This window comes from Canis aureus, chromosome 26 (genome assembly GCF_053574225.1).
Source record: "Canis aureus isolate CA01 chromosome 26, VMU_Caureus_v.1.0, whole genome shotgun sequence".
Taxonomy (NCBI): domain Eukaryota; kingdom Metazoa; phylum Chordata; class Mammalia; order Carnivora; family Canidae; genus Canis; species Canis aureus.
In genome coordinates, this window is record NC_135636.1 from 34,947,216 (window position 1) to 34,960,951 (window position 13,736).

Consider the following 13,736-nt stretch of genomic DNA (forward strand, 5'->3'; position numbering starts at 1 on the left):
ACCACATGTGGTTATTTAAATTTCAATTAATTAAAAATTATATAAAATTAAAAATATAGTTGCTCAGTTGTACCAGCCATATCACAAGTGTTCAATAGTCACATGTGGCCATTGGACTCCACAGTGGACAGTGCAGAGACAGGACACCCTTCCATCATCACAGGTAGCTCTCAAGGACAGCACTACTCATCCTAACCCAAGTGGTCTGACAAAGGGCTCTCGGTAGCCCTTCCAAGTTTGAGGGGATTCCTCATTAAAATATACATAGGCATAGTTGTTAAGTAAATGTGATTGGTTGGCCTCCAAATGTTGAATTCTACTGATTTGGGAATTCTACTGATTAGGGATGTCTGAGAAAGTTAACTTTCCAAAGCGAGAAAGCAAATAATAGCAGAAGAGCACTAAACATCTCCTACGCTTCTATCTACTGCTGAGCCATGCCCTAGGCAGTCTACATACATGGTCTCATTGAATCTTCAAACAACCCTCCAGGTAAGCTGTTTCGATACTATCCCTATGGTACAGATGAGGAAACTGGTCAGAGAAATTTATTGTTCAAGGTCTTACATTTAGTAAGTGGCAGAGCTGACAAGTAAAAGCCAGATATGACCAGCTCTCTCCACTTTAAATCCTGCTCTCCAATGTAAGATTTCAGTTAACTAACCGGAAAGGATACCTTAATAGGAAAGGTATCTACCAGGCACAATGCGGCGACTATCATGTGGTGCTTCCATCATTCACCTTGACTGCTGGCTGAGGGCAAGGGCAAGTACTTAGACAGTGGTGGAAGTGAAGAAAGGGGACATTTATTTCAGTTTCTCCAAGCTCAAAACCTCTCTCAGTCCTCTGGACTCTTGGTTACCACATTTTAAAAAAAGAACACCATCTTGTATTCTTAAATTTTTACACCAATGGGGCAAAATGATACACACTAGGAATGTGTAGATAACCTGAAATGATGTTAGAATTCTACATACATATGAAATGCTAAAACCTAACATTTTCCCATTTATTCATTCCTTCACTCAAGAAATGCTGTGTGCCTATCATGTGCCAGGCACTAGGCCAGATGCTGGGGTTCTAAAGTGAAGGAGAGTGAGGCAGTCCAAGGACTGACAGTGAACCACAACAGCCCTTGTAAAGGTCCTGATATTAACATTCACCATATTTTCATGACTCACACATTTATCTGAGAGGACAGAGGTGAGGCTCTACTTCCTACCAAAGATGTGCAGCAGGCTATAGAGTTTCTCAGGAAAGGGAGAGCACTCACTGAAATACACACCATGTTTGAACACGCCTATCAGAAGGGATTTATCAGCCTCAGCGTCCCACCAATCCACTGGGATCTCCACGTAGTCAATGTCAGGCAGAGGCACTTCTAGTTCCCTGTGGAAGGAAGGGCATGGACTCAGAGTTCCTTCAACGTAGACAGAAAACAATGCAAGAGCTACTGGCTGACCCCTGGTATTCAGCAACATTCCTGGTTGTGTGCTAAGAGGCTGAAGTTACAAGGATTCAGAAGGTGGCGAGCCAAGGTTTCTTCACCAGGACTTTCCATCACGCCCACCCAGTGAGCTATTTCCACATATGTACTTGATTTCCAGGCTTCAACTTAGACTGACTGACACAGAATCCTGAAGCACCTCTTGGAGAACACATCAGTCAGTCTAGGGTTGGGGCCTTGGGATCCACATATATAATGTAGACAGCCATCTCCAGTTGAGAACCACAGCAAACGTCATCAATATATTGGTCAACTGCAGGTAGAACAATCTTCATATTGTCAAATTCATACACAATCAAATGCTGAAAAGTGCCCGAATCATCTTGGTTCAACATGTAGAGATCTCAAGCACTGTTTGAGAATAAGGCAGTCAGCATTGGTACATTCCAGGATATGAAGACAGTCTTTCAGAGGATAGGTCCCATATTAGGTGGCACCGTCTGGCAGTGAGTGGTCTGCTGGGTCAAAACTGATCACCAGGAGCACCTGGGTGGCTCAGTGGTTGAACATCTGCCTTTGGCTCATGGTGTGATCCTGGGATCAAGTCCCACATGGGGCTACCTGTGGGGAGCCTGCTTCTCTCTCTGCCTGTATCTCTGCCTCTTTCTCTGTGTCTCTCATGAATAGATAAATAAATAATCTTAAAAAACAAACCAAACAGAACACCAATTACCCTGCTCCTGGCCAAAGGGATGAACATAATTTGCCCTAGGGAGCAGACATACAGGCCGAGTAGGCCTGTGCCATTAGCCCCTCACTGAATGAATTCTGTCCATGTTCTGAAAGCTCACATGGACCCTTAGCTCCCGGTCTTCATTTGCCTGAGCATAGTCCTTACTCTTTAAGGCTTTGGGTCTGGGGGAGAAAAATTCACCTGATGGTTCCTCTCTCCCACCTACCCGCTTTCTGAGATGGCTCCTCTATAGCATCTCAAATTTCTTCTTCCATCAAGCTCTTCTTGTGACACACAGCTAACTGTTCCTCCTCAGGGCCATGGTGGTCCATGGCCCTACCTTTCCAGGCAGTGCTCTATCTGGCTCTTGTTGTAGGGCCCACTGCTCTGCCAGAGTGGTGCCATGAGCTAAGTGACTTTTCTGGGATGAACTGTTATTCATTCCTCATGGCAAAGTAAGGACCCATAACAGCCAGGATTGAGGAGAGCAGAGGAAAGGAGGAAAGGGGGTGGGTAATGGACTCTCTGTGCTATACCTAGCTCCTTCCATCTACATGGTCTCCTTCCATCTACATGGTCTAAGAAAGCATCTGATAGTGGGATGAGGAAGCTGAGGTAGATTATTTCTGCCAGGTAACACCTGACAGAAATGATCATGTTGAATTCTGCTGCATTTCTATGACTCATGAACTGAATCTTTTTACCAGAGCACTCAAGCTCCCAATACCTATTAAAAATGACTATAGTAACTACAGAAAGCATATTCTCTCTTTTCCAGTGCCTTCATGACCACTAAAGCCATTAGGACTGCTTAACGGGAAAAAAAAAGGAAGAAGAAACCTTGGCCACAGGTAATCCCAAAGCAAAGATGAAATATCACTCCTTCTGGTTTTCTCTGGGAATGATGGGCATCAAAAAGGGCCAGAGCAAACAGCGCGTCTGGGGAAGGTGAAGGAGGCTGTCTGGCTTCATCAAGTGGTAGGTGGGAGCATGGTGGCCTCATTCGCTGAAATCTTGGGAGATTCCCATAGGATTCTATAGTTTTGGAAACACTAGTTTACAAAACTAAGGTGCAAACAATCAAACAGGGTATCAGGTATTATCAGTATGATTAACAAATACAGAGAACTGCTCAAATGTGGAAGAGCACTACGGCCAAGAGTGGGATTTTGAGCAAAATGCCTAGTGCATACCTGTTGGACCAAACGTATCAAAGTATGACTATTCAACCCACAATGACTCAGAGTGTGAATACTCATCCCAGAATGACTAGTTAAGGCAGAGAAATGACTATTCAAACCAATATTACAAAACCATTAAGAAAAGCAAACTAACTCAAAACCTCACCGAAAACTGTGCTGTGGAGAAAGATTTCTCCTTCATTTTACATGATAGAGACCTGCCTGTTTCACCATGTAGGTAATTGACCCTAGGCTGGGTGCAAACATAGTCCTCTCAAAGCACAGGCAGCTTTGTCCATCTCCACGAACAAGTACCTTATGGCAGCTCATTAGCACTGAGAGCTATGGATGACTTGGTTTACCTGGCAGGGGTTCCTTCAAATGCTTTCTCAGCTGCCTCTCCCAGTATTTCAGCTTTTAGGTAGTAGAGCATCCGGACTCGCAAAAGTACCCTGTGAAAGGTAAACACATTAATGCAAATGTGTCAGAACCCATGAGCTGCCTATAGGCTGTCACCCCCAAGTGGACACAAGGAAATTCTGGGAATTCCTATGTCATTAGTGATGTGAAATAATATCTGAAAGCACTAGAAAAACAAAACCCAAGGTACTAATAACAGATGCTACTGTGATTATCCCCATTTTACACAGAAAAATGTATCTCACTAGTCATCTGTTAGGTCACCCTGTAAGCACTGGACAGCAGCAGAAACACTTATCTGTTCTGGTCTGTAAGAGTAGTCAGTACCCCACCCCTCAACAATGAGCTCTCAGGCAGTGCTGCCCTCCAAGAAGCTGGTTACCAGTTTACTAATTTACTGAAGAGTAGGTCATGTTCAATGGTGCTGTTTTTAGTTTCACTTGCATGTAGTTAAAATGTATATTTACAAGTCTTTTTCATGGCAATACTGCCCAAGCATAATCACATCTTCTCTCCTGAGGTGCTCAGTTCCCTGGATTCTGCAGAGAGCACACTCAAGGTCCAAGGACAGGCACCAAACTGTTTGAGACAAGGCAATTAAGCAAGTATTTGTTGGGCAACCATGCTGGGTACTGTGAGGCACATAATTAAGCCATTTAGCCCTGTTCCTGAAAAGCCTATAGCATCTTAATTGTGAAAAGAGGCCAACCAGGAAGGAATTACAGTACAGAAGATGACCGGGGGTGGGGGTGGGGGTGGGGCGTGAGTGAGGGTGAGGAAGGCTAAATGCACTCAGAAACAGGGTGAAGGTAAGGGTAGGCATAGAGAAGTTATCCAAGGAGATGCTTCATATTCGATTAGCCTCATATACAGAGAAGGACTTGTAACTTGTTAAAAACTAGGCAAGAGTAAAGGCCAGCTATTAAAAATAAAGGTCCATTTACATAAACAGGAACTGATCTCCATATAAGTTATTTTAAAAAGAGAGAAATAGAGCACAGAGCACAAACAGTATATAAAATGTATGTTATTTTAGGGAGGCTATACATTCACCTAAGCTGGTCCATGCCCAGAATATCCCTGGAAGAACCAGGTTAGCAGTGGCTGCCTCTGGAGGGGGAAATGGGAATCAGAGGTGGGAGGAAAGGTTATTTTTGATAATTTTTAAAAAATACATAAAGTGCCACCGTGGGCTCAAGTAGTAGGTGGCAACACACAAAATTAGAATTTTAAGAATGGAAAGAACATGCTTATTTTTCCGGTATGCCATTTCTTACCTCAGCTGTCAATCAACTCAAATAATTTTGAGATTTATTTTTTTTTAAAGCTCAGACAATAAGAACTCTAAGAATTTATAAAAGCCACTAATCCTTCTATCTTGCTGACAATAGCTGCTGACCTCCTTAGTAGGAACTGGAATGAGGAGGTCTTAGGTATGGTATTCCTGCCTGCTTAGATCTAGCCCAACTGCAGGAAGGCTTTTCTGAAAATGAAAGAGCTGTCTCTATTTCTCTAAACAGAGATATGTTGGTATTTGGTAATATCTACAACAGAAGGGAATAGAATTTAAAGTGAATAGTATTTACTTTTCTCCAAATGAGAAGCCAGTCAATTCAGGGGACAGATGGGCAACCCACCCTGAATGAGAGGATAATCCCAGTTGACATCTAAACTCAAAGGGAAGGAGAAATGGAGCAGGTATGTAATACCCTTACTTTAGTCAAACAAAACCCATTAATATTTGGGTGGCATTATTGCTCTTTCCTTGATTGCTTTCTTGGAAAAAAACCCTAAAACCCCACATTTTGTTGATATGAACTATACTTCAGAAAGTGTACTTTATTTATTTTAAGATTTTATTTATTTATTCACGAGAGACAGAGAGAGAGAGAGGCAGAGACACAGGCAGAGGGAGAAGGAGGCTCCATGCAGGGAGCCCCACGCGGGACTCGGTCGCGGGTCTCCAGGATCATGCTCTGGGCTGAAGGCAGGTGCTAAACCGCTGAGCCACCCAGGGATCCCCAGAAAGTGTACTTTAGATATACATACAGCCTGATGAATTTCCACACACTGAGTACATCTGTGAACCCAGGACCCAGATAAGGAAGCAGAACATGTCAGCAGAAGGCTCCTTGGGTCCTCTTCTAGTCACTACTCCCACTCCCAAATGGATGACCACTCTCCTGACTCATTGCTTGATTCTGAGGCAGTTGTTTTTTAATTTTTTAAAGTTCTTTTGACAATTTCCTGTCCCTAAATAATACTACTACCACTACCAAACAACACTTTGAGTGCTTACTACTGGCAGCATGTGTTAGCTCCCTTAATCCAAATAGCAGTGTTAAGAGATGGGACTAATATCATCTTTACTTTCTATATGAAAGAAAGACATAAAGAGGTCAAGTAATGCACCTGCTCATAGTAAGAGGGCCAGGATTTAAATCCAGGCAGTCCCGATCTCACAGCCTGTCTTAACCCATACCTGATATTGAAGTGGCAGTACAATTGCTCACAGAGCCTACAATTCTAAAAGCTCACAGTCCAGTTTTGCTGAAAAGTCTGCCTGTTCTTCAGTGTGCCTCAGGGCAAAACCAGGACCCAAGATCAATGGGTGGAGGTTTCAAGGAAGCAGATTTTAGATTCAATATACAGAAGGATAATTAATTAGAATCATCTGGTAATTAAATGAGCCTTGCTGAGAAATGGTAAGCTCCCATCAGTAGGAAGGCTCAAGATTCCCTGTCAGGGTACTGCCCACAGAACTTCTATACTGAGTGGGAAGAGCTGCAGAGTCTCTGCTGGCTTAGAGTCTCTGGCTCTTGCTGAGCCAGAACTAAAGAGGACAGTAGTTTCTTTTCTTTTTTTTTCTTTCTTTTTCTTTCCTTCTTTCTTTTTCTTTCTTCTTTTTCTTTCCTTCTTTCTTTCTTTCTTTCTTTCTTTCTTTCTTTCTTCCTTCTCTCTCTTTCTTTCTTCTTTCTTTCTTTCTTTCTTTCTTTCTTTCTTTCTTTCTTTCTTTCTTTCTTTCTTTCTTTCTTTCTTTCTTTCTTTCTTTCTTTCTTTCTTTCTTTCTTTTTCTTTTTAAAGATTTTATTTATTTATTCATGACAGAAACAGAGAAAGAGAGAGGCAGAGACACAGGCAGAGGGAGAAGCAGGCTCCATGCAGGAAGCTCGATGTGGGACTTGATCCTGGGTCTCTAGGATCATACCCCAGGCCGAAGGAGGCGCTAAACCTCTGGGCCATTGGGGCTGCCCAAGAGGACAGTAGTTTCTATTAGATCAGGATAATAAACAATAGCTTCTCTAAACTCAGAGAAACACTTTACTGTATTCTGTTTTTTAAGCAATTTACACCCAACGTGGGGCTCAAACTCACAACCCCGAGATCAAGGTTGCACATTCCGCCAACAGAGCCAGCCAGGTACACCTACTGCATTCTTCAATTCCCAGGGTCAGGCATGCTCTCAGGAAAGTCTTGGAGGTGGTGGTCAGAAATGTTAAGATATTCCTCAAAGGTCAAAAAACGGTTCTGGTCATTATCTGTGATCATCTGTGTAGGTGTCAGGGGAACTTCTATACCAACCTCTCCAGCTCAGCCTATTTTCAGGTCTCCACACCCATGTATGCAGTTGTGAATGAACAGCCAAATGCTACTGCTCTAAGTTAGCAGGGCAAAACCCGAGTCCTTCGTTTTGCTCTTCCTCGTTCAGTAGATGTAAGGATTCTAACTCTGTCCTGGACCAAGCACTGTTAGCTTCCCAGCCAGTGAAGCTCACAATCCTGGAGTTAGCTGCTTATGTATTCCTTATCACATGTTATGTATTCATTATTCCTTTGTCACATCTTTCACAGCTGACCTTTCTCCCCAATTCTATGGTTAGCACTCTCCGCTAGGTCCTCATGATCAATACTTAAATTATGACAGAACTCTCCAAGATGGTCATTCAGCCTTAGGTTGGCCCACTCCATCTTGCTGTTGCCAGATTGTTTTTCTCCCCAAACATCATTTTTTACTGCATGTCACTTGTTCAAGAAAGATGGATGCTTAATGTACAAGAGAATCCTCAGTTAGCTTGCCGTGCAAGGTCTCCTACAAGTCCTCTTACCAAGGCTGCCCCCTCTGTGTGTCCCCTCCATGGTGACTCAAAGTCAGTCACATGGAGCATGCTACCGAGTCTTGCCGCAGGCAGGTCTACCATCAACCATGTGCCCTTATATTCTCAACTTGAGAACTACTGTCCCAAAGAGGCTGTACCTCTGTGCAGTTTTTATTATAGTGTGGGCATGAGGCCTCCGTCCAAAGGTTTAGAGAGACAAAGGGAAAGGATCAGGCTTCATTCATAAAAGACAAAGAACATAACCCAACCGCAACCACAGGACCATTAGGTTGATGACACAGGGAAGAAAGAAAACCTTATCAAGACATACTAATTTAGAAGTTAATAAGCTCTTATTTATCGCTTAAATCCTATGGTTATAACCAGAGCTGTGGCAGCACAGGCCTGCTCACTGCTGGGTGGGAGCGTCAGGGAGATCACCCTCACAAGGCCTGCGAAGCTGGATTAGGGGGTCTCCGAGGGCCCTCTAAGTTCTAAAGGATCCCCTATACCAGGTGATGTAAGTATCCAGGTGCAGCTTGTCACTGCTTGGTGGTTGGGTGCCCCACCTCCCCAAACTAAACTGCACAAGAGCAGTTTCATCTTTTGTCACTGTTTCCTTTGCACTCCTCCCCGTGCCTGGTGTTAGCCCAGGGCCTAGAGATATGATGGATACATCTCAAATGCATGTGTGTCAAACAATTGGAGGCCCTGAGCAGCAACAGCCAATGAGAAGCAGCAGCAGCAACTTGGCATGGGAGAGGGGGGAGGCCAAGAGCAGTGGCCACTAAGGTCTGTCTCCTGCTCTCCCTAGTGTGACCTCAGGGGCAGAAGGAGAGAGAATAATGAAATCACCAGTGTTCTGCCTGGATTTAGAGAGTTGGGTCAGAAAAACCCTCAGGGGTACAGGCTGTATTAGTAGAGAATCCAGGTTCTGGGGGAGAGGAGATGTTGCTAAAGGAGTAAGACAAGCTTTATGTGAAGGGATCCTGACCCAGCTTAGACCACACATTCTGCTTTTCCAGACTTTGCGTGGTGGTATAGGAGCATTGAGTGGTCTCCCATAGCCCCATGGGGATCCCAGGAGTCCAGACAGTCCATGTGGAGCTGCCACCAGGGTTGGGGAGGGACACACTCACTTGTTGCAGTGCTGTTTGAGGTGTTTCTTATAGCCATCATCATGTAAGACCACCTCGGGGTTGCAGGTGGCCAGCCAATCTGCATTCTTTAACTCTGGGAGCAGCAGCTGGTTCTTGGTCTTCTTTCCCTTCCTCCCTCTGGGGACTGGAGCTGACAACCCTGAAACAGAAAGGCAGGTAGATGAGCCTGGGCAGCTTAAACACAGGGGACAGAACAGAGCTGGGCTGGGGTTGCAGAGAGGCAGCTGGGCTGTGTGTGGTAGCCCTGGATGACAGACCCCACTCCTCGGCCCACCAAGCAGTGCTAGTAGTGGGGAGATATGCCTGGCCCCCAGCTCAGTAAACTCCAGGACTGCTCAGTCAGGCAGTGAGAATTTACCCATGTGGATCAAGAATATCACCTGTGCCCCCCAGGGAACTTTCAATCTGGCCAGGAAAAAAGGCACACTAGATCTGAAATGTGAAGGTGAGCGATGGCCGAGCACAGGGAAGGAGAAGCACAGCACAAGAAAAGGCACAGACAGGACTGGGACAGAATGGTGAAATGTAAGAGAAACACCACAGAGCACATGGTGTGACCCCAGCTCAGAGGAGGAAGCCCTGTGATGCTCAGGTCAGCGAACAGGCCTCGCACGTGGGAAACCTCAGGAGGGCCCGATGGTACTTCCACAAAACATTTTAAGTAATACTGGATGAGTCTGAGGGAGAACTGAAGGAATCCTCTTCCTCTCCCGCAGCTGTCATTTTCAGATATACCTGAGAAAGAGGAATCTCCCAAAGCACAGCAACCTGGGGCAACAAGGGAGAGGGATGGGAGCACACGGGGGCTCCCACTTCTCAGGCATGGCCCTGTCACTGCTCACCTGAGTGGTTCTGGAGGGTCTGGGCCTGCCCATCTTTGGTAGGTGTGATCAATTCCCAAATGAAACTCTTGATCTTCTCGTCCCCCTTGTAATGCTTGACACAGTATACCAGCAGGGCCCGGCAAATCATCTCCATGTCCTTCTCATTCAGATGCCACTTGAATCGCCCATGAGTCAGGATGTCCTTCCACCGGCCCCAGCTGAGAGTAGAAATACAGAAGGGCGTTGGAGGGAGGAAGGGCCATGCATGCCCTCAACACTGCGGGACAAACAGGAGCCAACAGTGCTTCTCGTCATCTGTTGGGTCTACTAATCACTTCAAGGGCTGTGCCCTGAAAGGCCTTCAAGGACCACATGCAGTAGCACACCACAAGTCATTAAGGTGACCTGGACATCAAGAGCTTCATATAGTCACTCAAATGTTAACAAGGGAGGGATGAAACTATTTGGAGCAGGGAATAGATTTGGAATTAAGAGAGTCCAGCTGCAATAATCAAAAGCAATAGTGAGCTCCCAGAAGCTAAACCTTCTACTTCTACCAGAACCAGAGCCCTGCACGAATCATGCCCTCACTCTAACATCTGTTGTGTGGACTCCTTATACGTCCTTGGAGGGGGGAAAGCAGGAAATCAGTACCAGGCAGCAAATTAGTAACAGAGATTTGCTGTGACAAGCACATGAGAAAATCATGGCACGTCTACAATATGGCAGCAGAGCGTACAATGACTGAGGGGGGCCATGGGCAAAAAGCACAGTTCTCTCCTACTCTAACAGATCCTCCATCAGCCTGGAATTCTTAGAGGTGACTGGAGAGACAAACTGGATGAATCTTAGGGACTGGAAAACAACACACAGGCAAAATCAATACCCACCCAAAGATGAGCAGGTTCTTCTCCACCCGGAAGCACTCAGCTCGGAGGTAGCGCCTGGTTTTGTCATTGAGACGTCTAGATCTCGTGGGCCTTTCATCCGAGTCACTATCTAGCTCTGAGAACTCCATGAGCTCATCCTCCTCAAAGGAATTGTAGTGTTTGGTCTGCTTCCTCACTCGAGGCCGGTCAATCACTAAGCTCTCCTAGAAACAGAAACATCGGGTGAAGAGAGAGTCTCCCTTTGCTCTACCCCCATCACAATAAACATGCCCATCTTGTGGCTGGTCCTGGGTCCTGAGGACACATCCAGCAGAGAGCCACACGTGGCCTCATCCTCCAGCAGGAAAGGCTCTTCCCAGTACACCTGCCATGTCTATGACAAGCAGAGGGGATTCTTGGAGACTCACTAGAAATGGCATGTTCCCCAAAGCCCCCACTGCTGTCCACCACCATCTGCTCTTTCTGCAGTCCTGCTAGCAGAGCAGGTATGGCAAGTAAGACCTCCCAGTGCCCAGAGTAGTGGTCTGCTCTTGCCAAGAAAGGCTGGAGTGATACTCTCCAGCTGTTCTGCCCGGCATGCAGAGGCAGCCTGTGCTCTAAATGCAGAAGGAGCTGGACACATCCATCTGTTCAGTCACTTTCTGAAGACACACACATTTCTTGCTATTTCACTCTCTGCTTTCCATGGGCACTAACTCCTAACCTTTTGTCTTTCATTGAAGACAAAATCCCCAGCCCAGGATCCTCAGCTCATTCTGGCAGCAGCTGTGCCAAAACCATTGCCTCTTTCCCAATCCCCACTACCTCCTGTTCTTTATCCTTCCTTCCTTCCCCCATATTTCTTCCCAAAGCTCAGTTAAGCTCCTAAATACTTGTCTGTATAGCCCAGATACGCTGTGGCGTACCCTGCTACCTTGCTCCCCACCTTGCACGCCCCTGGTTTATAAATATCTCTAGAACAAGAGCTTTTTCTCTCCACTCTTGCCCACTATCCCACACACACAGTAACTTCTTGACTGTGACCTTGTAAAACAGGAGTTACTTAACAGGTTACTCAAGGGACTTCAGACTACATACTTAAGAAAAGAGGTTGGACTGAGTGTTCTGGTGATCCCACAGAAGAGTTAAGGCTGGGTGCTGGTTACTGAATCAGCTAGATACGAGCAGGGACTGTCTCCTGGGCTTGTGGGTCCAAGGAAGTTCGACAGCCACCAGAGAGGACAAGTAGAAAGTGACGTGTGTGCATCCTGGAGTGAAGTGACAGGGCCAGAGATGGAGGAAAGGGGAGACAAGATGAACACAGAAGGGGTGTCTCCTTGTAGGCTAGGCAGGTGTATTCACAATTATTGCCAACCCTGTTGAGGGGAAAACGTCACCTCCTTTTGTCACATGTCCTGCTCACTTATCTCAGTGGGGCAACTGCCTTGATCAGAGGCATAGTCATAGGTGAACTGATGTCAGACTCTGGATGCCTTCCAGGGCTATTCTCTTTCTCATGTTCAGAAGTAGGAAAACTCGGGGATCCCTGGGTGGCACAGCGGTTTAGCGCCTGCCTTTGGCCCAGGGCGCGGTCCTGGAGACCCGGGATCGAATCCCACGTCGGGCTCCCGGTGCATGGAGCCTGCTTCTCCCTCTGCCTGTGTCTCTGCCTCTCTCTCTCTCTCTGTGTGACTATCATTAATAAATAAAAATAAAGATTAAAAAAAAAAGAAAGAAGTAGTAGGAAAACTCGAGATACTTAAAGAATGGAGGAGAGGCCAACAAACCCTTCTTTGTTCCTCTGGAGTATCTGTCACAGGCAAAGTCTCTTTCATAGAAGTGTTGAAGCAGATGCAAAATAGTCACATGGCAAGGATGGGACGGTGGCTTGGGTCAGAGGGCTGAACTTGACCTGTGTGTGGCCAGTTCCAGTTCTAAATGCCTTTGTCAAATTTCCCAGGTGTCTAGCAGACTGCTTGTCCCATTAGGTCATTTTGAAATTGTAACCATGAACATTTATTGAGCTCTATGTGTCAGGCATACTTTAAGTATGTTACATATAGCAGCTCATTTTAGGACTAAAGCTCTGGAGTGAATAATGACTTGAGCTGTGCAGTAATTTATGATCCTATGAGACACAGAGAAATTGCCATGGAACACAACATTCTCAGTACTATACCTTTTCATTCTTTGCTTCAGTGTCCAATTCAGCTATTTTAGCCCATTTCTGCCAAAAGTTTGGGTCATCTAAGGAAATATCTGTCCTGTTTCCTGAAGCCACAAAGCTAGCCTGTGGAGATGATGAAAGTCAATAAAGTACACTTGAACACAGTACAAACTGATAATACCACCTGACTTATTTCAAATATATCAGAATCTCAAGTATGTCCTCCAACTGCATTTGAAACTGAAACCCCTAACAGAGCCTCCCAAGTGAATGTGAAAATCTCAAGACTGTTCTTTTCGAAAGCTTGGGTAAGGAAATTACAATTTCAATGTATAGATCATTTTTTGGAACTGAAAACTGGAAGCAGAAGGAAAGCCTCTGCTTTCCAGTGGCAATGTGTCACTTGATGTCTAGTTCCCTACAAAAGGGTTGCTTCTTCCAATTTTCCTAGATGGGATTTTTCTTTCAGTTCACCATCTTCACACATGTATACTATAGGAAAGGCACTAAGTTGGGTAGCACCCACAAAGCACAGGATGTCCTACTGAAGAAGTCCTATGTGAGTCAATCAAACAGGCCACAGTGCATCCAGAGCCTGTGGTCAGAAACACTGGAGAGTGAGCTGGAATTTGAAATCCAGTAAGCTGAAGGGTAGAGGAAAGAGGCATCTAGACTAGCAGCTGGGAATCTAGACTAACATGTCTTTTCTCATGATATGAGCAAAAACACTTGCTTCAGTTTGAGGAATGGAATGCTCATTGGAATTTCAGGATCTGGACAGTAGTGCTCTACAAGGAAATCCAGATGACCATTCAAAAGTGTCAGAGCAGTCTTTGTGA

General features: G+C 45.4%; 1 protein-coding gene across 5 annotated transcripts in view; it reads right to left on the reverse strand.

The window, feature by feature from the left end:
- Positions 1-13,736, reverse strand: part of CHD6 (chromodomain helicase DNA binding protein 6) — a 203,915-nt gene that overhangs the window by 42,753 nt on the left and 147,426 nt on the right. For all 5 annotated transcript variants that reach the window (XM_077873187.1, XM_077873189.1, XM_077873188.1 and 2 more), the window contains 6 exons: positions 12,910-13,020; positions 10,752-10,954; positions 9,880-10,079; positions 9,017-9,176; positions 3,724-3,813; positions 1,286-1,389 (listed from right to left, as the gene is read on the reverse strand). In XM_077873187.1, coding sequence (XP_077729313.1) covers positions 1,286-1,389; positions 3,724-3,813; positions 9,017-9,176; positions 9,880-10,079; positions 10,752-10,954; positions 12,910-13,020 — 868 coding nt within the window. The remainder of the gene's footprint in view (positions 1-1,285; positions 1,390-3,723; positions 3,814-9,016; positions 9,177-9,879; positions 10,080-10,751; positions 10,955-12,909; positions 13,021-13,736) is intronic.